This window comes from Physeter macrocephalus, chromosome 9 (genome assembly GCF_002837175.3).
Source record: "Physeter macrocephalus isolate SW-GA chromosome 9, ASM283717v5, whole genome shotgun sequence".
Lineage (NCBI taxonomy): Eukaryota > Metazoa > Chordata > Mammalia > Artiodactyla > Physeteridae > Physeter > Physeter macrocephalus.
The window spans coordinates 74,773,176-74,796,722 of NC_041222.1; the positions used below are offsets into that span (position 1 = coordinate 74,773,176).

General features: G+C 54.8%; 4 protein-coding genes across 10 annotated transcripts; 2 read left to right on the forward strand and 2 right to left on the reverse strand.

Annotated features, from left to right (window-relative positions):
- Positions 1–956: 956 nt before the first annotated feature.
- Positions 957–4,309, forward strand: GALT (galactose-1-phosphate uridylyltransferase). 4 transcript variants are annotated; one of them, XM_007100715.3, is made up of 11 exons: positions 957–1,086; positions 1,385–1,554; positions 1,811–1,886; positions 1,977–2,025; positions 2,150–2,279; positions 2,431–2,487; positions 2,640–2,762; positions 3,041–3,173; positions 3,276–3,359; positions 3,680–3,834; positions 4,102–4,309. In XM_007100715.3, the coding sequence occupies exons 1-11, from the start codon at positions 1,062–1,064 to the stop codon at positions 4,180–4,182; spliced, it is 1,083 nt and encodes a 360-aa protein (XP_007100777.1). In that variant the 5' UTR covers positions 957–1,061; the 3' UTR covers positions 4,183–4,309. The 4 variants fall into 4 exon arrangements, with proteins under 4 accessions (XP_007100777.1, XP_028350113.1, XP_028350111.1 ...); XM_028494312.2 differs by lacking the exon at positions 4,102–4,309 and having other exon boundaries at positions 3,680–4,095; XM_028494310.2 differs by lacking the exon at positions 4,102–4,309 and having other exon boundaries at positions 970–1,190; positions 3,680–4,095.
- Positions 4,310–5,968: 1,659 nt separating this feature from the next.
- Positions 5,969–15,112, forward strand: IL11RA (interleukin 11 receptor subunit alpha). 3 transcript variants are annotated; one of them, XM_007100714.3, is made up of 13 exons: positions 5,969–6,041; positions 9,117–9,216; positions 9,505–9,565; positions 10,249–10,418; positions 10,556–10,670; positions 10,821–10,853; positions 10,939–11,105; positions 12,088–12,251; positions 13,057–13,198; positions 13,530–13,649; positions 13,768–13,864; positions 14,116–14,198; positions 14,703–15,112. In XM_007100714.3, exons 2-13 carry the CDS (start codon positions 9,117–9,119, stop codon positions 14,717–14,719), a joined length of 1,269 nt encoding a protein of 422 aa, XP_007100776.1. In that variant the 5' UTR covers positions 5,969–6,041; the 3' UTR covers positions 14,720–15,112. The 3 variants fall into 3 exon arrangements, with proteins under 3 accessions (XP_007100776.1, XP_028349881.1, XP_054943231.1); XM_028494080.1 differs by lacking the exon at positions 5,969–6,041 and adding an exon at positions 6,240–7,340; XM_055087256.1 differs by lacking the exons at positions 5,969–6,041; positions 14,703–15,112 and adding exons at positions 6,240–7,340; positions 14,400–14,684.
- Positions 15,113–15,186: 74 nt separating this feature from the next.
- Positions 15,187–16,460, reverse strand: CCL27 (C-C motif chemokine ligand 27). The gene is given in 6 exon segments (XM_007100747.3): positions 15,187–15,306; positions 15,308–15,364; positions 15,558–15,577; positions 15,579–15,694; positions 15,836–15,950; positions 16,455–16,460. Coding segments are annotated over 6 exon segments (399 nt in total). The 3' UTR covers positions 15,187–15,221.
- Positions 16,461–18,952: 2,492 nt separating this feature from the next.
- On the reverse strand, positions 18,953–20,729 carry LOC102983189 (uncharacterized). Of its 2 annotated transcripts, XM_024132916.3 has the most exons (4): positions 19,908–20,276; positions 19,547–19,614; positions 19,236–19,295; positions 18,953–19,112 (listed from the first exon to the last, which is right to left on the reverse strand). In XM_024132916.3, exons 2-4 carry the CDS (start codon positions 19,591–19,593, stop codon positions 18,956–18,958), a joined length of 264 nt encoding a protein of 87 aa, XP_023988684.1. In that variant the 5' UTR covers positions 19,594–19,614; positions 19,908–20,276; the 3' UTR covers positions 18,953–18,955. The 2 variants fall into 2 exon arrangements, with proteins under 2 accessions (XP_023988684.1, XP_028349883.1); XM_028494082.2 differs by having other exon boundaries at positions 19,547–20,729.
- Positions 20,730–23,547: the final 2,818 nt, after the last annotated feature.

A 23,547-nucleotide genomic window follows, 5' to 3' on the forward strand; every position in this document is an offset into this window, starting at 1 on the left:
AATCTCAGCTTGGCCACTTATCCTCTGGGTGACCTTGAGGCCTCTGTTCTCCACTGTGAAATGGGGAGGAGATTCAGACAATATTTAGATGGCTCTATAAAGTGTCAGGGGAGGAATTAATTTGAAGTTTATCCTACTGTTAGCCAACTGGTTTGTTCCAAGGAAAAGTTGGAGAAGGGACAGGGGTGTGCGAAGGAAACACCTCTGACCCTACCCAGATGGTGGTTGGAGCTACTGATAGTCCTGTCCTCCCCACATTTTCAGATTTCTTATAGCCCTCTTACCCTGACCACTTCTTGTGCTTTTTGTGTGTGTGCATATGAGAGAGAGAGAATATGATTATTTAGCCCTTTTTTCCCAAACCTGTTTCTGCTGCCTGGTGGGGCTAGGGCATGGTTACCGTGAGGTACCCACTCCTCCAGATAGTACCTGAAGCCAAGGTTTAGCTGAAGCAGATCAAGCTCCACAGCCCCTCACCCCCACCTCCTTGCCTTTCCTCTGCCAGAGCCACCAAGCAGGTGAGTGAGGTGACTGTGGATCCAGGGTTATACCCTGACTTACCCCAGAATGTAAGCTCTGGGAGGGCTGAGACTATGCCTGACTCGTGCACACAGGGACATCCCTTTGCGCCATGTGGTGCCTAGGGGTCTGGCACGTGGTGGTAGATAGTAAGTAAATATTTGCTGAATGAATGACCAAATGAATGACTTTAGGGCAGCAAATAACTCTTGTAAGCATCCTGGAGCCGAGGGATCTGTAGTAAGCAGCTTTCACAGAGGTTCTTCCAGGGTAGTTAGTGGCTTTGGCCCTAGAGTGGGATCATCAAAGTCGCCCCCTGTAGCTGTAGGCAGTCCTGAACTCCGCCCCCAGGTGGCCGGGCCGGCCCTCAGACAGTCACGTGCTGGCGGCTGTCCAATCAGCGAGGGCGGGGCGGGGCCGACTAGTCGGTGGGGGCGAGGTGAGCAGGCAGAAGTTCCCGAAGGTATCTCCAACCCGGTGGACTCCTGTCGCGCAGGGGAGCGTGTCCTGAGCAGCGCCCGCAGGCGTCGGAGGCGGACGCCATGGCCACAACCTTCCGGGCGAGCGGTAACCGCAGGGCGGCCGGGACTCGCTGGGACGCGAAGCTGAGCCCTCCCCTTCCTTAGGAAGTTGTCGTCCCTGCCAGCAGGTCGGCGCGCCCACCCGTCCAGGCACGCGCGGCGAAGGGACACGCCGGTGTTGGGGCTGCAGGCTGATTGGCGCTGGGAACGCCCAAGCTCTGGCCTTTAGCTCCTGAGTAGGGAGGGGACAAGAGGGTGCATTCGAGCTTGGGCCTGCGCTGGGTGAGACCCAGGGGAGAAAGGGGCGTAGGGCTTTGTGACTGATCTTGACGGTCTGCCCCCAGAGCATCAGCATATCCGCTACAACCCGCTACAAGATGAGTGGGTGCTGGTGTCAGCGCACCGCATGAAGCGGCCCTGGCAGGGGCAGGTAGAACCCCCGCTTCTGACGACAGTACCCCGCCATGACCCCCACAACCCTCTGTGTCCGGGGGCCACAAGGGCCAATGGAGAGGTAAGTCTTTAGATCCTACATCTGCAGGCTGGGCCCGGGGGGAGTAGTTCCCCATCCACTGCCCTTAGAGCTGCTCTCCACCCTACAGGGGAGTGGACCCTAGCCCTTCACCCCACAGGGGAGTGGACCTCTGGGTCGTATCCCACCAAGTCTTTTTGACCTCAGAGTGGCCTTCTTCCCGCCTTGTAACCTTGAAGCCCATCAGATGACTGGTGGTATGGGCCAGCAAATGCTTCTAACCCATCCTTGTCTGTAGGTGAATCCCCACTATGAAGGCACCTTCCTGTTTGACAATGACTTCCCAGCTCTGCAGCCTGATGCCCCTAGTCCAGGTAACTTGGATCTAGCTGCTGTTGGGGAGAAAAGAGGCTGGACCTTGTTGGGGTACTTCTGTTGCAGAGAGTGATACCCCTTTATCTTAGGATCCAGTGATCACCCCCTTTTCCAAGCAGAGGCTGCTCGAGGAGTTTGGTAACTATGAATTTCCACTGTTACACCCTTCAACCCGGGGCCTGGACTGAGCACTGGGGTTGGGCCCTTCCCCCAGCACAACGAGCCCTGTATCTCTGTCATCTCTCCCTCCTTCACCACCTAGTAAGGTTATGTGCTTCCACCCTTGGTCGGATGTGACACTGCCACTTATGTCAGTCCCTGAGATCCGAGCTGTCGTTGATGCATGGGCCTCAGTCACAGAGGAGCTGGGTGCCCAGTACCCTTGGGTGCAGGTCTGTGAGGTCGCCCTCTCCCCTAGATGGGCAGGGAGGGGGTGGTGCAGTTTGGTTTTGGGAAGTGGCATTTTTATTTCCACAGGTTGTGGTTCGGAGGGGTTGACTTGCTGTCCTTTTGGCTATAAAGCTCCCTACTCCTACTTCATAGATCTTTGAAAACAAAGGAGCCATGATGGGCTGTTCCAACCCCCATCCCCACTGCCAGGTATGTGTGTCAGGGGCTTCAGTGGATATCTGGGCTGAGTCCAAGACAGTGTGGGGTGGGGAACTGGAGTAAGGGAAAACAGAGGAAGTATGCTAGTGATGTGGAGGCTTGGAGGTGAAGGATCTGTCTGCTCTTCTCCTCCTCCTTGACAGGTGTGGGCCAGCAGTTTCCTGCCAGATGTTGCCCAGCGTGAGGAGCGGTCTCAGCGGGCCTATCAGAGTCAGCATGGAGAGCCCCTGCTAATGGAGTACGGCCGCCAAGAGCTGCTCAGGAAGGTGGGAGAAAGCTGGATCTTGTGTCCCCAAGAAGCCCGTAACCTCACCCCAAAAAGGAGAGGTGTGTGAAGGAGGAGGGTAGAAGGGAAGTAGCAGAGAGACTTGCTAGGAGGACATAGCAGTAAGCTAAAGGAAAGGTGATGATGGCTTAGACTAGGGTGGTAGTGGTGGAGTGGTGAGAAACCACCGGTTTCTGGGTACGTTTCTTCTTCCCTTGCCTATTTGCTGACCCCCCTCACACCCACCTTGATGACCTCATCTCCATTTGGTTGGCTTAGGACCGTCTGGTCCTAACCAGTGAGCACTGGTTAGTGCTGGTCCCCTTCTGGGCAGTGTGGCCCTTCCAGACACTACTGCTGCCCCGTCGGCATGTGCTGCGGCTGCCTGAGCTGACCCTGGCTGAGCGTGATGGTGAGTCTCCCAGCTGGGACCCTGGGGCCAGGCTTTGGATGGGGATGGTTCTGGTGGGGCCAGCATCTGGGCCCCAGACTGAGAGTCAGGCTCTGATTCCAGATCTAGCCTCCATCATGAAGAAGCTCTTGACCAAGTATGACAACCTATTTGAGACATCCTTTCCCTACTCCATGGGCTGGCATGGTGAGGCTTTTTGAGTACCCATATCTAACCCCAACACCATTTCTGGGCTCCTGGGTCCCAGCTTAGTGGACTGCAACTCCCAGCAGGCCTTGGAACACTTGCTGGGGAAGTGTTCAGAGCAGGGATGCTGGGACTGAGGGTGGAGAAGCGAACGTGGTGAAACTATGTCTCCCAGTGGGCTTTCCAATGCCTTGTCTCCTCTCTGGCAGGGAATGCTGGAAGATGTAGTTTTCAGGTACCTGCTATGGTCTGGGGGTAAGAGCTAGGCTGAAGAACCAAGAAAGGACCCTTCCCAACTATCTCTGCTTTCTTCCCGCCAGGGGCTCCCATGGGATCAGAGGCTGGAGCCAATTGGGACCACTGGCAGCTACATGCTCATTATTATCCTCCACTCCTGCGTTCTGCCACAGTCCGGAAATTCATGGTTGGCTATGAAATGCTTGCCCAGGCCCAGAGGGACCTCACCCCTGAGCAGGTCTGGACTTGGAGCACCCTGGGTCCTTGGGTCCCCTTTTCCCTCCTGTTTCCTCAAGGGATCCCAATAATCATGACCCTGAGAATCCCCGCGACCTGGGTATTCCTAGGGACTCAGGAGCTGACTCCTTCATCCTCTGGCTATTCCAGTGGTCGTTCTCACCAGCCTCCCCACCCCACATGCTCTCCCCCAGTGTCTAGTGTTTCCTAGCACTCACCATTCTGGGCAGCCCTTACCCTCTCTGATTATCCCCTTTCCCCCTTCCAGGCTGCAGAGAGACTAAGGGTGCTTCCTGAGGTTCATTACCGCCTGGGGCAGAAGGACAGGGAGACAGCAGCCGTCGCCTGACCACACTGACCACAGGGCCTTCTGTCTGAGGGAATTAGGGCCTAGGGTTTGGGCAGATGTGGGATCAATAAAACTGTACTTCTCAAACTTTAATCACATATTCTAACACCAGAGGAGTGTGAACTCTGATCCTTGGGGGTCTGGGGTTAAAGGCCGAAGGCGTAGCTCCAGCCACAACTTTTCTTTGCCAACAGATGTGCAAAAACTTAAGGGCACAACCTTCCCACCTCTTTGCCCCAAATCTCTGAACAAAATTAATACTCAGTGTCATGTCTGGCTTTTACTCCTAGAGTAACAAAGGCATCCCAGTTTAAAATGGTTTTAGAATCTTTTGTTCTTGTCTTTGGCTGAGGCTTTGGGAAGGCCAGAGCCCCCTTTACTACCATCCCTAGGGTGTCAGCTCACCAAGTCTGGGACTGAAGGTTTGGTCGGAGTGGGTGAGCAGGATGCTTGTCCCTTTGGTCAGTGGCCAGACCCTGGGATCCTGGCCAGAACCCTGGCTTTGTGAGTGGCTGCAGCTTGGCTCTGCTCCAGCCCACAGAGGCTGAAGGGGCGGGTAGGGAACGTGTACGTGGCTTTGTGTCCTTGGCCTTTCCAGACTCCCACGTGCAGCATGTATGCACGGGCTCTGTACACCTCTGTTGCCCCTGTGCCCCAATCATTGCACAGGGCAGAGACAGCTCTGGCAGGGAAGGGGTGCCAGAGTTAGGAGCCTCAGGGCCGTGGTAGGAGGGGATGGTTTTTGGAGTGACCCTGGGTCTACCCCCTCCCCTGTGGAGCTGTTTCCCTGGCAAGACTGTAACTGGGAGAATAACAAGTCATACAACCCAGGAGACATGATGCCACCTAGGGTCCTCCAAACTTTTAGGTGAGGACAGGAGCTCGTGAGTAATGCGGGAATGATGGCCAGAACACTTTTTGTCTCCATTCTTCTCAAGGGAATTGAGTCTCTGGGAGGGGAAATCACACAAGGCTGGACAGTGATGATCTGACCCAGGAGAACCTTGGCTGCCTGCCTTCCGGTCCAGGATTCTTTCTTCCTAGAGACCCTGGAGGGGAAGGGTCAACTTGGAGTATTACCCTGGTTTGGAAGAAGCTCAGACAAATGTGGTGCACATTTCCCTTGAGCCCCCATTGGCTGGGAAGTGGAACCCTGGATGGGTGACATACATAGCTACACCCCCCCCACCCCCACATTTCCCTTGAGCCCCCATTGGCTGGGAAGTGGAACCCTGGATGGGTGACATACATAGCTACACCCCCCCCCACACACACACAAACACACACACCTGATCCTACACCTTTTATTTGCCTGCATTTTGGAATCTTCTGGGGAGTTTTAAACAGTACTGATTTAATTGCAGTGTGGCCTGACAGTTTTAAAACCACAGTGTCCAGCGACGTTTGTGACCCACTGCCTTACAACCAGTCCACCTCCTTCCTTATCTGGAGTCAGGGGCACCTTCAGCTTCTCTGGTCACCTGCCCAGTAGCTCCTAAGCCACTGAACTTGAGGCTTTGTTTGAGAACAGCTGGGGGGTGGACGGGGCGGGGCCTGAGAGCTCTGGTCCTGCTGTCCCAGGAGGAGAGGCTTTCAGGCCAGGACCCAGGAACCCGGCCCCAGCCTCGGTCCCCGGCAGCCTCCCCAGTCCCGGACGGGACAGGAAGTGTCCAGCAGAGGTGGGTGTGGAGGTGATTGGCAGTTGGAGGCTCCAATGGGTCGAGCCCCCCCTGTTTCACCCCTCTCCTTCCATTGGTGCCTGGGCGGAGCCGCCCCACGGCGGGGCCCCAGGGCGGCAGGGAGTAGAGGCCGGGGCAGAGGGCGAGGGCGGAGGGCGCTGGCGGCGGCGGCCGCAGAAGGTGAGGCCTGATGGGGCCGCGGGTGAACTCGAGGGAGCCTTGCCAGGAGAGGGCGGGGCCTGGGGGTGTGGGATTTGAAGGGCCCGGAGTGACTGACGGACTGTCTGTGCGTGTGTGTGTGTGTGTGTGTGTGTGTGTGTGTGTGTGTGACAGAGAGAGAGAGAGAGAGACTGAGAGACTGCAAGGCTGTGTGTGACGCTGTCAGTGTACGAAACTTCGCAAGTGTCGCTTGGTGAAGCTGTCAGCTAGTGTGACTGCGGGTGTCGCTGTGCTGTGGCTGAGTCTGCACGTGGCTGTGCCTTTGTGGGATTATGTGTGTGTGTCAGTGTGCAGTTTGGGGGCAGAGACCGGGTCGTGCGTTTGTGTGTGTGTGAGAGGGCCTATGACCACATCAGGGAATGTGTTTTGGGAAGGTCTCTGTGGAGTTTGAGACTGTGTCTGCCAGTGTGAGAGTGGATGGCTGGGTTTGTGTGTGCCAGTGTGTGACTTCAGCATGGCAGAGGAAGAATGAGACTTGCACTCGGTGTGTGTCCTGTGTCCTAACTGTTAGACTGTGGAGGAGTGGAGCTGGGTTTGCATTTTGGGGACCCGCTTCAGTAGCCAATGGGACTGACCTTTCTACTTAGTGGCCAGGGTAAGCAGACCATCCCCAGCACACTTGGCTCTCCCTCCTTCTTTTAGTGCTTGAGAATCTTTGTCACTGGTCCACTGCTCCTTATTTTCTGTCTCCCTGTCTGACTTAGTTTCCTTATATTTCTTTTTCTCTCTCTACTACTGTCTTCCTAGAGCTAGTGCTCTCTGTGTCTTCACACTTTCGTCTCCCCAGGTATCTCTGTGTATCTGCTTTTTAGTCCTGCCTCTCATGTTCTCTGCATCTCTGTCTCTCTCGGTGCCCCTGTGCCTGACTCCCCTGTTCACCTTTGTCTCTTTGGCTACCTGGGGGCCTGAAATGGTGATGGGATGGGGGATCTGCCGTGCTAAGAGCTCCCTGGAAGAGGGGGCTTACACTATGATGAGGAGTTCCTTTTAGAGAGTGCTGTGACCCCGCATCCCAGGGCGGAGTGCTAAGTGTGTGTGTGTGGCTGTGCAAGGAAGAGGGAGATGTGTGTCTGTGTGTGTGTCTGGGTATGTGTAAATGTTTAAGTGTCTGAGTCTGGGTGAGGATGTCTGAGTGTATCGGTGTAACTGTGAGTGGCTGTCTGAGAGTGTGTGTCTGAGGGTAAGTGTGGGTCTTGTGTATCTGGCACCAAGGGACCAAAGGCATTTCCTGGTGCTGGGGCCTGAAGAGTAGAGGGGGAGGTGAGAAATGTCTGGAACATCCAGGGGAGGGGGAAACTGGACTCGGCTTTTCTTTATATCCCCCAATGTGGGGCCCTCTTCCCCTTAAAACACAGACAGCTGCGCCCTAAGGAAATATTTGCTGGGGAGTGAAAAGAGTGGGAGCACGAGTATGTGTCTGCTTTTTGATTTGACTGTGTCCACGCGTGTTCAAGGGAGTGTCTTTGTTGACTGTGCCTGGGGAGTCCACGCGTGAATGTGCCTGTGTTCTGCTGTGTGAAAACACAGGAACCTCTTGCTGACAGGGACACAGCAGCTCTCCTTTCCTTCTTGCTGTGCCTTGCTGTGCCTGGCTGTGCCTGTGGCTTCCTTTCCAGACTCGGGGGAGGCCTCTTCCCTTCCCAGAGCCTTGGGTGGGAGGGGGTGGGAGAGTAGGAGGGAGGAGAAAGGAGAGAGGAGGGGGCCTGGCTAGGGGTGGCTGAGCTCCATGGCCCAGAGGGGCGGGGGCAGGGAAGGGGAAGGAGGGGACGATTCTGGGGTCCCAGAACTGAGTAGAGCTGAGACGGGTGCTGTAGCTGGTGGGAGGAAGTCCTGGAGGCCATGGACACTCAACCACTGGAATCATCGAGGTAGGGCAGGGCTGAGCACGGTAAATGCGGCCGGGGGGCCGGGGTGAGCCGCTAGACACACTCAGACAGACACGTGGAGGTCCCTGCTCAGCTCTACCTGGGAGGGATTTGGGCTCTCCCTCTTCTGGAGCCCTCGCCCAGGGCCCTTTGCCCATCTGCCCCTTCTCCTGCCCCCATTCCCTCTCCTCCACTGCATTCCTCATCCTGCTTTCTCCCATCCAGGGTTCCCTCTCTCCTAGCACCTCCATCCCCCATACACACATGGTTGGTTACCTTTTTGGCCTTTCTGATATCCTGCTGCCCTAGCCCAGCCCTCACCTCATTGAGCTCTCACCGCCTCCCAGTCCTGATCTCTGAGCATCTCTTTGTCCTGTGGCCCCCACCCCAGCCTCCTGTTCCTGCAGCCTCCCAGCTTCTCTCAGCCTCCTCTCCCGTCCCGCCACCCTGTCTCCATCTTCTGGCTCCTCGCCCGCCCCCAGCCTCTGGCAGCAGTCAGGGCATCTGGATCTGCTTAACTTCTCAGCCTCAGCCTGCACCCTAGCCCCATCCAGCCTCGCAGGCTCAAGACCAGCAAGATTCCAGAGTCAGGCCCAGATGAGCAGCCCAGAGCAAGGAGCCAGGCCCAGGCGAGAAGAGGCTTGGCAGCCAGAGCAGGGCTAGGCCTCATGGCAGGGGTACGGGGTGGGCTCAGACCCACCATGGCAGTCCCAGCCCAGGGTGACGAGGGCTGCCTCAGGTCAGTCAGAGGCAACGACTATCCCTGGGCCAGGTGGGATGGACACGGAATTCCCAACAGCTGGATTGGAGGAGTTAATGGGAGTGACCGAACCGGTGCCAACACTTGGTGCCAGGGGTGGATGCCAAGGGTGGTGCAGGGGGCGGTGCTGGCACAGTCTGTTGCCTCCAGCTTTTGTTCTGGGCCCTAAGCCCATGACTGAGAAGGGGGGTATGAGGGTGTGTGTTCGTGCGTGTGTGTGCACTCACACACAGCGCTGGGAGTATGGTGGAAAGGGGACCTTACATCAGAGCCCCCAGTGATGTCTGATGTCCTTACCCCACTGGGCACCTGGTTTCCTCCTAGAAAACCCCAGTCTGGAAGAGGAGGAGGCAGGCTTTAGCCTCCCATCTTGGGAATGGGGGATCGCTGACCTTGCGTCTCTCCCCACAGATGAGCAGCAGCTGCTCAGGGCTGAGCAGGGTCCTGGTGGCCGTGGCTACAGCCCTGGTGTCTGCCTCCTGTCCCTGCCCCCAGGCCTGGGGCCCCCCAGGTGAGAAAAACTCTGCTCTATGACCCAACTCTGACCTGTGACTTACCACCATCACCGTGGCCCCTCTCATGCCTAACCTGTGATCCGCCCAACCCCTGACATCCAATCTGGCAACATCTCTCTACCCTGCTTTCTGACCTCTGTCTCCAGATTATAACATGATGTTTTGACCCCATGACCCCACTCAGGTCTTAAAAGTCCACCCCTTATCCTGTCACTCTCACAAAGTGTGGGGTGGGGTGGGAGAGAGGGAAAGGAAGAGCCTCTGCTCAGAAGTGCCTTCAACAGGGGTCCAGTATGGGCAGCCTGGCAGGGCCATGACGCTGTGTTGCCCTGGAGTGACAGCTGGGTAAGTGCTTCACCAGCCTGCTGGGCTGACAGGACCCTTTCATGACCCATTTCTTGACCTTGCCCAGTCCTCACACCCCTTCCATCCTTGCCCCTTGTATTGGTAATCCTCACCTCTCTGTCTGTCCTAACCCTCCAACCATCCTTATTCAACAGAACATTCAACCAACATGTATTGAGCACCTGCTAAGTGCCTGGTCTATTCTAGGCCCTGGGATGCAGCAGTGCACAAGCCAGGCAAGATGCCAGGTAGTAATACCTGCAGGGCAGAAAATCAAAAGAGAGTGAGGTGGAAGAGGATAACTGAGTGACCACTTTTTATTGGTAAAAAGGGAAGGCCTCTCTGAGGAGGTGACATTGAAGCTGATTTCTGAAGGTTGGGGTATAAGCAAGCATTCCTGATAGAGAGAACAGCTAGTGCAAAGCCCTGAGATGGGAGTGAGCTCCACACTGTTGAACTGAAAGAAGCACAACCTGACTGGAGTGCAGTGGGGGAGGGGGAGACAGGAAGGTGATGAAGAAGGAAAGGAAGGCAAGGGCTAGATCACCAGGGGCTTTGTAAGCCAGCAAAAGGAGTTTGAGCTTTACTGCAGGCACAGTGAGAAGCCAATGGAGAGCTGTGACGTGGTCTGACTCATAGTGTAAATCTTCCGTCTATCTGTCATCATCTTATCTCACCCCCAGGGCCCCGGTGTCCTGGTTTCGGGACGGGGAGACAAGGCTGCTGCAGGGACCTGACTCTGGTCTAGGGCACGAACTGGTCTTGGCCCGGGCAGAAAGCACTGATGAGGGCACCTATATCTGCCGGACCCTGGATGGTGCACTTGGGGGCATGGTGACCCTGAAGCTGGGCTGTGAGTTGGGGAGGGAGTGTTGGTGGTAGCAATGATGAGACATGGGGCTCCTGGGGGAATCCAGGCCCTGAGTAAGCCCTCTGGGATGGGGAGGGGCTGGGGACTTCTCAGTCTCCAGCTGCACCCTCCGCCTCTAGACCCCCCAGTCCGGCCTGTTGTCTCCTGCCGAGCAGCTGACTATGAGAACTTCTCCTGCACTTGGAGTCCCAGCCAGGTTAGCGGTTTACCCACCCGCTACCTCACCTCCTACAGGTGTGTGCATGATCGGTGTGTATACCTATACATTTGGGTGTTTAGCAAAACGTGGGTATGGGAGGTAGGTAAGGAGGTCCTGAGGAAGGCCTGAGAGAGAAGGAGGACCCTCCTTTCCTTCCTGACCTCAGATGGCCTCCTCCCTGCCAGGAAGAAGACGGTACCAGGAGCTGATAGCCAAAGGTAGGACATGAGGGGGAAGCTGGGGGCTCTAGCTGGGTCCCACAGTGAGCATTTCCAAAGCTTAAGACCACATCCTCTCTCCTAGGATGAGTCCATCCACAGGGCCCTGGCCATGCCCACAGGACCCCCCAGGGGCTGCCCGCTGTGTAGTCCATGGGGCAGAGTTCTGGAGCCAGTACCGGATCAATGTGACTGAAGTGAACCCCCTGGGGGCCAGCACACGCCTGCTGGATGTGAGCTTGCAGAGCATCTGTGAGTACCCACTCCTAGAGCTCTCCCCAAATCCCTACCACAGAGACCCCAAACGGACCCCAGCGTACAGGTACCCCCCAAATTCAGAACCCTCCTCCCCTGAGCTCCCTCATAGTTCCCTCCCAACATAGACCCATTTCGGCACACAGATGGCCCCCATGGAGACTAAGAACCCAAGGAGATCAGAGCCCAGGAGGCAGGGTTACATCAGCTTCTAGAGACTGCTGCCACTACCCCCTTCCCTACTAGTCCTTCCTGGCTGCCTAGCCCCAGTGCTACCTCTCTGCTTCTAGGCCTTGTGCTGAAGGCAGTTCTCCCTGCCCAATGGAAACCCTTGCTGACCTCTCCTTCCTCTTGATCTGTGTGTGGAAGGGGGTCACCAAAGCTCTGGCTGGAATTTGGGCCAACTCATCTTCCTTGGATGGAAAGCAGAATCACTCTTTTTTTAAAAAATTTTATTTTTTGATTTTTGGCTGCATTGGGTCTTCGTTGCTGCACGCGGGCTTTCTCTAGATGTGGCGAGGGGGGGCTACTCTTCTGTTGCGGTGCATGGGCTTCTCACTGTGGTGGCTTCTCTTGTAGTGGAGCACGGGCTCTAGGCGCGCAGGCTCAGTAGTTGTGGTGCACGGGCTTAGTTGCTCCGCGTCATGTGGGATCTTCCCAGACCAGGGCTTGAACCCGTGTCCCCTGCACTGGCAGGTGGATTCTTAACCACTGTGCCACCAGGGAAGTCCCAGAATCACTCTTTAACTCACTCAACAAACATTTCAAAAATCCATCCTCAGATCTTAGCTTACTTTATAATAGGGATGACAGATAGGTCCTGAGCCTAATGGATGATCAAGCTTAAGATTTCCCCAACATCCTTGGAAGTGCCTCCCCTCAGGGACCTTTAGGCACACACCCATCTTCCCTTGGGAGGTGGTGGGGAAGGGATGAGTACCTGTCTTGTGTCCTGAATTTGTGTCTCCACTGCCCTCAGTGCGCCCTGACCCACCCCAGGGGCTGCGGGTAGAGTCGGTACCTGGCTATCCTCGCCGCCTGCGTGCCAGCTGGACGTACCCTGCCTCCTGGCCCCGCCAGCCCCACTTCCTGCTCAAGTTCCGGCTGCAGTACCGTCCAGCACAGCATCCAGCCTGGTCCACGGTGAGGCCCTTGGAGTGCGTCCCAATCTGGGGCTGTGGGTCCTGTCTCTAGTTTCATGTTTCTGGGTGTTCTGTGTGACCAGATCTGGCAGGTCACTGACACCCTGTGGCCTTCCCCTACAGAGTACTCTCCATGGGCCAGGCCTTGTGCTGGGTGCTGGGGTTGTAGCAGGGACCGAGGGACCGAGCCTCTGCCCTGCAGGGCTGTAACTGATCTCAGGCCATCTGTGGGAAGACAGCAGTGATATTTTAAAAATAACTTTTCTAGGAAAAGGAGTGCCTTTTAGCCAGAGGCACAGCCTCATACAAACACTCATATACTCAGATGTGGATAGAGGTGAATTCCCACATCTGGAGATGGCAAAGATTGGCCAGCATCAGGCCTGGGGAGCCGCTGCCTCAGACAATAACCAATATTTATTGAATACCATCTGTCTGCCAGGCACTGTGCTACACATTTTACATGTATTATATTGTTTAGGTATATTCACCTCTATATTACACATGAAGAAACTGAGGCACAGAGAGAGGTCCAAGGTCACTCAGTAAGTGGTACAGCAAAGATTTGAACCCAGGCAGTCTGAAGTCACAGCCTGTCTACAAAACCACTGTGCACTCTTGTCTTCTGAACACTAGGTGTAGACCTGACACCACCAGCCACCCTACGTGAGGCCCAGACAGCTGCATCAGGCTGACAGGGACAGGACTGGGAGGAAGGCGTGCTCTTTGCAGACTGGCTCTGGGGGTCAGATAGGCTGAGTGCTTATAACCTGGATAACGTGCCTACGAACCATCTGCTCTGCCAGGTGGAACCGGCTGGATTGGAGGAGGTGATCACGGACGCTGTGGCTGGGTTGCCCCATGCCGTGCGGGTCAGTGCCCGGGACTTTCTGGACGCAGGCACCTGGAGTGCCTGGAGCCCCGAGGCCTGGGGTACTCCGAGCACCGGTGAGAGACAGAGCCTAGGGAATGGGCAGAGGCCCCGCTGCCCGGCATCTATCCGTGGAACTGCAGGCGTTAGGGGGCGGCGTGGCAATTGCGGCCCCAGGCTTCACCTGTAGCTGCCTGCAGCCCCGCCCTAGTTTAAACTCTGCCCCAGATTAAACCCCGCCCCTCAGCCTCCACCCCTGCTTACATCCCCAGAAGCTGGCTCTGCCCTTTCAAGCTCTGCCTCCGAGGCGCCCCTGTGTCCAACCCTGGCCCTGGCCTTGCCTGGTGGGCCCTGGCCTCCGCCCTGACCCCGCGTGGATAGTTCTCCTCAGGTCTCGTCTCCCTCCAGGGCCCCTACCGAAGGAGATACCAGCTGGGGGCCAGCAACACGCGCAGCCAGAGGAAGAACCTCAGGCGGATAGCCCTGCTCCCCCAAGACCGTCCCTCCTACCAGACCCGCGGCCACTTGGTGAGCTTGGGGAGATGGGCAAAGGTGGTAGAGGATGGGAAAGCCCCAGAGAGAAGGGGGCACCGAGTTTGGTCAGGCAGGCTTGCTCTCGCAGCTGGCACGTGACCCTCCCCCTCAGACCACAGAGACGCCCTGGAGCAGGTGGCTATGCTGGCATCTTTGGGAATCTTCTCTTTCCTGGGACTGGTGGCTGGGGCCCTGGCACTGGGGCTCTGGTAAGTGACTGCCATTGGCCTCTCATCCTCTGATCCCACACAGGGGCTCTGATACCCATAGACCACACCCGTTCCCACCCCTCATGCCTTTGCACTGAACGTGTCTGATTCTGGAACCATTCCTCCTCCTTCTCCTGCCCCCAACTTCATGATTCTCACCCTTTCCTCTCTTGACCCTTTACTAACAAACCTTTTTGGAAGAGACAGATGCCCCACATTGTCAGGGAGACAGCTTCTTTTTTGTGCTCCAGGCTGAGGTTGAGACCAGATGAGAAGGATGGACCCCAAAAGTCTGGGTTCTTGGCCCCGATGATTCCAGTGGACAAGCTTCCAGGTGAGTATGACCTCTGGGAGGTTTGGACTTGGAGATGTGTGCCCTCATTTTGAGTGTCTGGATTAAGAGCCAGGTGCCTTAGTCATAAGGGTTTTGGGAATCAGAGTTGGGTCTCCTCATTCTTGTAACTTCTGGACTCAGGGATGGGCCTTTCGTTCTTGAGTCCCGGGCTCAGAGTTGGGTCTCTTCTGTCTCTTGCAGGATACTGGGGCTCCTAGATGGACTCCCTCCTCATTTTAAGAGTATTAGGCTCAGAGCTGGATATCTATCCTTATTCTTGGGATGTCTGGATCAGAGCTGGATCCCCTGCCTTATTCTTGATGTTCCTGGGCCCAGAGCTAGGTCCACTCCCTCATCTTCAGGGTATTGGGGCTTACACAGAGGTGGGCTCCCCTATTCATTTTTGGAGTGTTGGGCTCAGAGCTGGGTCTCCTCCCTCATTCTCAGGGAATCTGGGACAAGATCCAGTCCTACTATCTCCCTTGATTTTCCTTCTTCTTCTAGGAGTCCCAAACCTGTAGAGGATCTTGGAAGGCTTCAGCTGATTCCACCTATAACTCTGTCTTGCTGGTGTGGATGGACGGACAGGTGGAACCCAGGCAGGACAGTAGATCCCCATGGAGGGGGGTTCTCAGCTGGAAGTTCTGTTTGGAGCTCATTTCTATGGGACTCAAGTGTTCCCAACTTGCCAGCTGAAAGGTGCCTGGACCTCTGATTTCCTCTCAGAGTTGGAAGTCCACCTGAGGAATGTGTGTATGTCTGTGTCCATGTGTGTCCAAGTGTATGTGAGGCAGGGAACATGTGTTCTCTGCATGTGTGTATATAGGTACCTGGGGAGTGTGTGTGGGTCCTTGGCTCTCGGCCTTGGCCCTGGCAGGGGTTGTGAAGGTGTGAATAAAGAGAATGAAGAGGTTCTGTTTATTGACATGTCTCACAGCTCCAGATTCGGGACTCACAGGAGAATACACAGAACTTGGAGACCACAGTCAGAGACTATTGGGTGATGCTGCTTTATTATTTTGGCTACTGGGGGCCCCGGCCCATTTTCCCTATCATCTCCAAACTCTTGGGCAGAGTCCCCTGGAGCCTCTTCCCTTGGCAGTCAAATCAGAGTCAGGCTGCGGTTCTGGGGGTGGATGCAGATGCTGCGTCGAGACAGGTGAAACCTGGGAAAGGAAAGGTCCAAAGCCATGGTCATAGCTTGGAGATGAGGGTAAGGCCCAGGGGTTAGAGGCAAAGGCCAGATGAAAACCTGAGTTGGCATCAGAATTAGCAATTGGGGTGGGGTTGAGATCAGCATCAGGGGTTGGGACTGAGGTCAGAGTCAGGGGTCAAATCAGGGGCAGAGTCAAAGCTCACACGAAGGCCTGGAGGTGATGGTTCCCCATCAGCTTCCTGAAATTCCACTTGGATGACCTTCCTCAGTAGTTTGCTTGAGAGTGGCTGTCGGTAGAACTGAGTACAGCATGATGTAGTGCTGGGTGCCAGTGGCAATGCTAGGGGACAACAGGACCATGTATTCAGAGGGCTTCTGATCCTAAGCTCCATCAGATAGCTGGAGGCTGGGCTTCCTGGGCCCCTTTCCCTCCATCGCATTCACCCAGACCCCTGGCCTTCCTAGACCCCCAAACACTCACCTCCTCCAGGGTCTGGGCTTAGGAGCAACAGTAGCAGCAGGAGGCTGCTGGTGGGTGAGGCCCCTTCACGATGCTCAGCCTGGATACTTCCTTCTGTCTCCACCTCCTTCCCTACCTTTTATCTGGGTGCCTTTTACCTGGGGCACCAGGTGAGTCAGCAGCAGGTGGAGATGTACTGCTCATCCTGTGACACTCCTGGGCCCTAATTACCAGAGACCCCTGTACCACAGACCCCCTCCTCTTTTAGGACTGTAATTTCCCATGGGCTCCTAAATCCTGGGCAGAGAAGCTGGGGAGGGGGGTTGTGCATGTGGGGACTGATGGTACAGTAACTGAGTATAAGGGTGGCCAAGGATCCACAGTGGCATCCAATGATGGACATTCACACTCAAATACTCATAGTTACACATTCACAGTCACACCTCAGTCACTCGATCAACCTCACATGGTCAGACAACCCCAGATGGAATTCATACAGTCCCAGTTATACTCAAAGTTCCACTCCCACACGGCTGTGTTTTCACAATCGTCCAACCACACAGTCACACTAGCACACCCAAATTCTGATGGGGGAGTTGTGGGTGGGCTGGGAGCAGATGGCAGGCCAGCACCAACTTGCCTTCATTTCCCCCTGCCCTCTTCCTGCCCTAGCCTGCTTATCAGGAAAAATTGATGGGAATGGCTCCCTAAAGCAGGCCCTTCTGACTGAGGAGGAGTCTTGCCTGGGCCAGTCACATTCAGACTGACTGAGAAGCTGGGAGAAGGCCCTTTTTGGTGGTAATGGGTTGCCTTGGGGATACTGAGGTATGGGTTGCTTTCCCCAGGAAGATGAGATAGGGAGGAAGGATGGGGTGGATAAGGAGGGCAGATGAGGGAAGATAAAAGTTCTTTGGTGCCAGGTTGCTGCTGTCCAACAGGTAAGAGACCCAAGAAATGTTACGTTCCTGTTTTTGCCTAGTCCGGTCCCAGACATGCCAGCCTCTTACCAGCAGGGTCCTGGGGTTTCCAGCCCCTGGCTTATTGAGAAATTAGATTCAAGAGCTCAGTTACCTCTCCTTTGTTCTATTCAAATGCCAGTTTCTCTCTCTTGTGGGCCTGGAAGAAACCCCCCCTCCCCAACCCCTACACCCTCTGCATCCCATCCTCTTGCTAAAGCCCCAACCTCCCTTTACCTTCCTGTCCCTTCTTTTTAAATCCCATATCCAGCCCTCACCCCCTCTTTCCCTAGCCACCCCCTCCCCACCCAATGCAAAACTATTCCTCATCTTCCTCCTCCTGTCCTTTCCAGGAAGCTGGGGACAGCCTAGGGTGGGGGCAAGCTGCTAAGTTTAGTGCCCCTGGCACCCTGAAGAATTTCCCACTCCTGGTCTGGAGATTTGAACCCTCCTGTCCTGCTCTATATTTTAAACATAAACTGATCATCACCCAATAATCCAGCCCTTATCTGGTTGTTGCAGGGGTGCCTTCTGCAGCCTTCTGCTCTGTCACCAGCTACCCTCTATGGGGCAGGCCTACTCTTGGGATGGGGACTCACACCTCCCTGGGCATCTTTCTGCTGCAGGGCGGCTGCAACAATCAGAAGCGAACATAAGCTCGGAGAGTAGGGACTAATCCCCCTCCCAGGCTGAACGACTTGCACTTCTCCTCCCGCTCCTGTCCAGGGTAAGGCTTGAGAGGGGGGGGCCTTCCCTGGAGTTTGTCTCATGGATACTCAGGAAATCTGAGTATCCTGAGGGATTCTGAGGTGTAGGCCCAGGGCCGGACAGGGTACTCTTTTGTCAGGGTTCTTGATGTAGACATTGTGAGGAAATGCCTCAAGAGCCTGGGTCCATTCTTGAAGGTGGCCACAACCCAGAGGTCACTCATCTTGAATTTCTAGTACCAGAGGCCTTAGGGTCTCTCACCCACCCTCCAGTCTGGACTTGTACCCCAGAGCTCGGGTGCACCCACTGAGGCACCATCATCTTGTCACAAATCTTCAGCTGGCTGGCTGTCACACACTTTGGAGTCTTTCCTGGACCAGTCAATCCAGAGGCCTGGGAAGGAAGAAACAAATTCTTCCAGGTATGCACCCATCTCTCCCCTTTGACTTCTCCAAAGATAGGGCCAAGTCTTTCCCAGCTACAGCCCGCTATGGCAGGGTCAGCACCAGGCTGGAAGTTAGCTCCGACCCCACCCACAAACTGGGCTGTCCCTTTAACTTAATTCTGTGGTGCCCTCCCTGGTGGTGGGGCCAGTCCCTAACTGAAAGCAGGCCCACTAGGAGTCCCTGACCCTTCATCACTTCAGGAGCTAGTGGGTTTCAGCCCAACTCGGTGACAAGACAGAAAGGAAAGGTAGGGAGCAGTGGCCCTTGGGTTCTCCTAGGGAGGTTACACTTTGGGGGGCTGATGCCAAGTATCTATGTACTTTTTTTTTTTTTTTTTGGCTGCGCCGTGGCACGCAGGATCTTAATTCCCCAACCAGGGATCGAACCCATGCCCCTTGCAGTGGGAGCATGGACTCATCCACTGGACCATCAGGGAAGTCCCTGATGCCAAGTATCTTTAAACTTGGGATCCAACTGGAGGAGCCAGAAGCTGGGGTGTTAACTGTAGGAGAGACCTCCAACAGTTCTAAGTCATTCTCTTATGGAAGGCCGAGGGTGGCAGCTTCTAGGAATCTTTCCCTTCTCTCACAGCCTACTTCCTACAACTATGGGCTTAAAATATTTTAGATCCACTCCCAGGAGGAGAAGATTCTTCAGGCACCTGGCAAAGTCCTGTCTAGGCGGAAGGTGGCAGCAGAGAGCTGGGATTGTGAGGATTTATGGATGTGGGGACAAGGCTGTGAGGAAGATAAAGCCAGGATTATTTAGCTCCCTCCATACAGGCCACTCACAGAGATGAGTGTGTGTGTGGTGGGGCGGGGGGCTTAGGTGGTGGAAGGCAATCACTGGTAGTAAGGGGAGTCCTGACTCTGATGAGGGGCCCTTAGGAATAATGGGAGCCTGGACACGGACGGACACCCTATCAGGGAGAGAGGCCCTGTCAATACGGAAACAGCCGGCGTGGAGAGGGGCTCCCAGCCCGAATGGCGGCAGCGGCGGCAGAATCAGGAGGGCAGGACGGTGGCTTCGGTTTAAATCTTTAATGCACCGGCTGGCTGGGCAGTGGCAGCGGGGGTGCGGCGGGGGAGGCTGCGACCGGAGCGCTGGGGAGCAGTGCCCAGTCCGCTTGACAGACAGCTCATCAGGCCCCGCAGAGGCTCCAGCTTCTGCTCCCGAGGGTGCGCTGAGCTGTGGGGCGACCCGACAGAGGCATGAGGCGGGGCGGGGGCTCCCGGCTTCCCCGCGATTGGTTCTCCCGGACTGAGCCTCGTCCATGCCCCGGGTGGGTCCGCGGTATCGCAGCCCCCTCACCTCCGCTCCCTCCGCCACATGCGCAGCCAGGGGAAAAAGTAGAAACAGCCCCAGTAGATCCTGCAAAGAGAAGGCAGAGCCGGGCGGGGCGGGGCGGGGCTGACCCCCACCGACTCCGCCCCTTGGACGCCTCGCCCCTCTCGTGGAAGGCTCCGCCCCGCCTTTTAGAGGCGGTTCCTCCAGCCCACGCCCCCTAAGAGGCCCCACCCCTCCCGCTTCTCCCGCCCCAGAGAACTCGCGCCCTCTTCGCCCCTCCCCCACCACCCCGGAGCGGCTAGGTTCCTCCTCCGCAGAACCCCGCCTCCACTCACTCCTCCTCAGCCTCCAGCGCCACCTCGTATCTCCTCAATCCCGACATGTCCTGGGTTCCGAACGTCTCCTGGGGAGCGGCATGATTGGATCAAGGATTCCCCAATCCCGGATCCCCTTCTCTGTCATTCTCTGGACCAGTCTGACTTGTTCTTGGGTAATATGAGACAGGTGCCCCCGGGAAGACTCAATTGCCACATCGGGACAGGGTTGAAGATTTGGGAGGCACTAGACGTTAAGGGATTGGGCGGTCGGCCACCTTGGGGGCATGGGGCATTTAGGAGGTTAGAGCCAAAGGCCTTCGAGGTCATGGGGCTGGGATATTTGGGGCCCTGGGTGAGGATTTTCGGGGATTGGGGTCACCTGGAGGGGGACTGAGGGGTCGGCGCAGCCTAAACGCCCACCCTCCCTGGCTCCACCCCGGAAACAGGCCGGTACGTTACGTCACTGAGACACCGTCACGCACTAGGGGTGGGGCTTACCTATTACCCGGAAGGGGCGGAGCCAGGGCATTTCTTCAGAGGAGGCGTAGTCCAGAAGGTGGAGCCAGAGCCTATCAATAAAGGGGTGGAGTCAGGGTTTATTACTAAGAGGCAGGGCACGGACCCTCTTTTATAAGGGTGGAGTCAGATTTCGGAGCTCCACCCTGGGAAGACGGAGACCTCAGCACCAGGCAGCAAGAAAAGAGTTTTGGGACGCTGTCCAGTACTGTTTTGCCAATCCCCTCTCCTCTCTGTCTTCTTGGCTTCTACTCTGACAATTGCCTTTCTTGTCTGCCCCATTCTATTTTTATGATAATGGGCAGAGGAGGAATAGGGCTCCAGAGAGGGCCCAGTCTAGACAGGCCAGGCAATGGGAATACTTGTTGGCTGAGTGACCTTGGCCAAGTCATTTCATGGTTAGAGGGTCACAGCCCTTCCTCTCTGAGCCGAGACCTCCTTTCATGTGATTTTTGTTCCTGCAGTCAACAGGAACAAATATTTATCGAGTGACTACTATGTGCCGGGTGATGTGCTTGGGCATGAGGATACAGCAGAGAAGACAGGCACAGATTCTGCCCTCAGAGAGCTTGTCATCTGGGTTGGATGGGGGAGGGGAATCAAAAGAGACAATAAGATCACTACAATAGACGAAGCTGACTGGCTGGGGGCAGTAGAGGGTGCTTTGGTAAAGCCAAGAAAGAGCAATTAACCCAGTGTGGGAGGTTGGAAATAGCTGCCCTATTTGGTCTGGGTAGGGGGGAAGGGAGCCTTGTGGCTGGATGGTATGGGAGAGAATGACCAGAAATGAGTGAAGTAAAAGTTCCCTCAGGCTGAAGTGTGCAGAATGGATTCACCTATCCTCTTCCCACCATCCCACACTCTTTTCTCCTCTCATACCTATCTTCCCCTGCCTGGGCTACATACAGACAGGTGACAGATCCATGGATGCCAGTGGGAAGCATTGCAGTCTGGGCATGGAGAAGCCGTGCTTCCACCGCACTCACCCTCACTTACACTCACACGCACAGTGACACTCCTGCCCTGCTGCAGCTGGGTCAAGTCTGTTGGACGGGAGCAGGAGGCCTGGTCCCCAGGGCTTCAGTAATTCACATCCCTTCACTCAGATGCAGGGTTCTGTCGTCTGTTGTATATGAAAGAATTTGGCTTTTGTCTCTGTTCCTGAGAGGGAGACTCTAAACCTTTGCAGTATCTCAAGTAATACGAGTGTCTTTGTTATCTATGAGCCCCTTGGGTCACACCTGAGTTGATCCTAAGAGATGAGTTGACTTGGGATGAGGCCTGGTCAGCAGAAAGACCAACCATATCATTGCAGAATTGGGGCTTTGAGCCAATCCATCAGAGGAGATCGAGTCATGTTACCAACAATTCATTCATGGCTATGTATGAAATCTCAGTAAAAACTCTGGACACCAAAGCTCATGTAACTTCCTGGTTGGTGAACACATTGATGTACTGGGAGAGTGACATGCCCTTTGTGTCTCCATGGGGAGAGAGCATGGGAACTCTGCACTGAGACCCTCCTTGTGTGTCTTTTCATTTGGATGTTCCTGATATATATACTTTATAAAAAACTAGTTGTCAGTATAGCACTTCTGAGTTCTGTGAGTCATTCTAGTGAAGTATTGGACCTGAGGGGGGTTTGAAGACCTCTGGACTTGTAGCTAGTTAGGCAGAAATGCCGTGGCCTCAGACCCCGCTTGTGACTGGCATCTCAAGTGGGGGCAGGCTTGTTGGGACTGTGCCCTTAAACCTGTGGAGTCTAACACTAGCTCTGGGTAGTTAGTGTCTGAATTGAATCGCAGTACATGAGTTGGTAGCAGAATACCTTTCCACTGAGTGCACTCTCCACTGTCTCCATCTATCTGGAACCTTTTTTCCCTTTCATAACTCCTTAGTAGCCTCCCTGTCCCCATTTCCCACTCTATCTTTAGCTCTGAGAGCCTCAGCACTCAACATTTTGGACAAGGGAAGGGGGTTGCATTGTCCCTGTTAGGGGAAGGTTTGCAGTGTCGTTCCCTTGAAGGCATTTGAACATCAGTTTTAAGGCTAGAGGTCAGAGCTTGGTTCAGGATTAGAGGTCAGAGCAAGGTGGGGGGGGCCTCCCTCTTTCCCAGCTTTCTCCTTACTCCCACCTCTTCTCTGTGGTCCTAAGACTACTGGAGTGGGAAAGATGGGACCCAGCTGGTCCCCCAGATTCCCTGAGGACAATCACAAGTAGCAGGGTAAGGCTGGAGAAGATCTCCTCCCAGGTCTCCCTAGGCCTATCACAGTGACTACACATCCATCATCTGAGACCTACTCCTCTCTTGGACAAGCAGGGCTAAAGGGAAAGTTCTTTGGAAGCAGGTCCAGCTCCCATATGTCACATCTCAGGACTCTAGGGCTTCACCCTCCTGGCCCAGCCAGTACTGTCCCTCTACCCCATTATTTTCCTGTGCCCCAGACTGAGTCAGAGAATTATCGATAGCATGAGGGGAACCTGGCTTAGAACACTCCCTTCTGCCATGCCTTCCCTATCCTGGGAATTGAGAGGGGATTTCTGAGGAGAGGGGCAAGTTAGCTCACAGGGACACAAGGAAACTAGAGATGAGGGAGGGGAGGAAGTGTTTCCCCCACCTGATGAGAGGGACCCAAGAGACAGAGACCAGAGGAGGAGATCTCTCAGGAGACACCAATTGTGGAGTGCTATTCTGTTTCCCATTCCCAGCCCTAGAGCATATGATGTGACAAACTTAACTGTGAGCCCTTTTTTGTCTGCCTTATCTTTCCATCATCCATCCATCCATTTATCATTTGATTGATCTGTCTATCCATGTGTCCATATGTCTCCCCATCTTTGTCTCTTCATCGGTCCATTCTCCCATCTTTCCTTTCATCTATCTTTTCACATCTTCCTCTTCATTTATTCATCTGTATGTTTAACCATTAGCTGTCTATTTAATGCATACATTCATCTATTTATCAGTTATGGTAATAATGAACATTTGTTGATACTTAAGTGCCATGCACCATGCTAAATGCTCTAAAATCATTTTCTCATGACAAGTCTATAAAGTAGAATGCTGTGAGTGATGTTTTTGTTCAGGCAGACACTTTTTTATACTCCTTTTTCTGGTTCCTTTAGGGAATTTCTCTCTCACTTCACGTGGTCTTGGTGGCTGTGTTCACCACAGTGATCTGATCAGAGTACTCCATTCCCTGGCCACTGTAATACATTGAAGAACTGAGTATGTGTCACAAGCACAGTTCAAAGCTTTTCATGAGCTTTGATGTTAGGAGAAAGAGGCCCTCTGTTTTGGATCACTCACTATACAAATGTGGACTTGAGGATTCCAGTGGCCATATTTTCTGCTGCTAGAAGATCACCTGTCTATAACAGGAATGAGGCTCCACATAAAAAGAATTAGAGAGAAGTCAAGTTAAAAGATGGAGATAACATCATTTGAATCCCCGGGTCCAACCAGTGCTGAAGTAGACCAAATCTTAATCTAGTTATGTGA

Excerpts from the sequence above, each read along its gene's own strand:
- GALT (XM_028494312.2), top strand. The coding sequence starts at position 1,062 with ATGGCCACAACCTTCCGGGCGAGCG. Across the intron at positions 1,087-1,384 it reads CACAACCTTCCGGGCGAGCG|AGCATCAGCATATCCGCTAC; the intron begins GTAACCGCAGGG and ends GTCTGCCCCCAG. Across the intron at positions 3,360-3,679 it reads CTACTCCATGGGCTGGCATG|GGGCTCCCATGGGATCAGAG; the intron begins GTGAGGCTTTTT and ends TCTTCCCGCCAG.
- IL11RA (XM_007100714.3), top strand. The coding sequence starts at position 9,117 with ATGAGCAGCAGCTGCTCAGGGCTGAGCAGGGTCCTGGTGGCCGTGGCT. Across the intron at positions 10,419-10,555 it reads GGTGACCCTGAAGCTGGGCT|ACCCCCCAGTCCGGCCTGTT; the intron begins GTGAGTTGGGGA and ends CTCCGCCTCTAG. Across the intron at positions 12,252-13,056 it reads AGCATCCAGCCTGGTCCACG|GTGGAACCGGCTGGATTGGA; the intron begins GTGAGGCCCTTG and ends CTGCTCTGCCAG.
- LOC102983189 (XM_028494082.2), bottom strand. The coding sequence starts at position 19,593 with ATGTCGGGATTGAGGAGATACGAGGTGGCGCTGGAGGCTGAGGAGGA. Across the intron at positions 19,296-19,546 it reads GCGCTGGAGGCTGAGGAGGA|GATCTACTGGGGCTGTTTCT; the intron begins GTGAGTGGAGGC and ends TTCTCTTTGCAG. Across the intron at positions 19,113-19,235 it reads ATGTGGCGGAGGGAGCGGAG|CTCAGCGCACCCTCGGGAGC; the intron begins GTGAGGGGGCTG and ends GTCGCCCCACAG.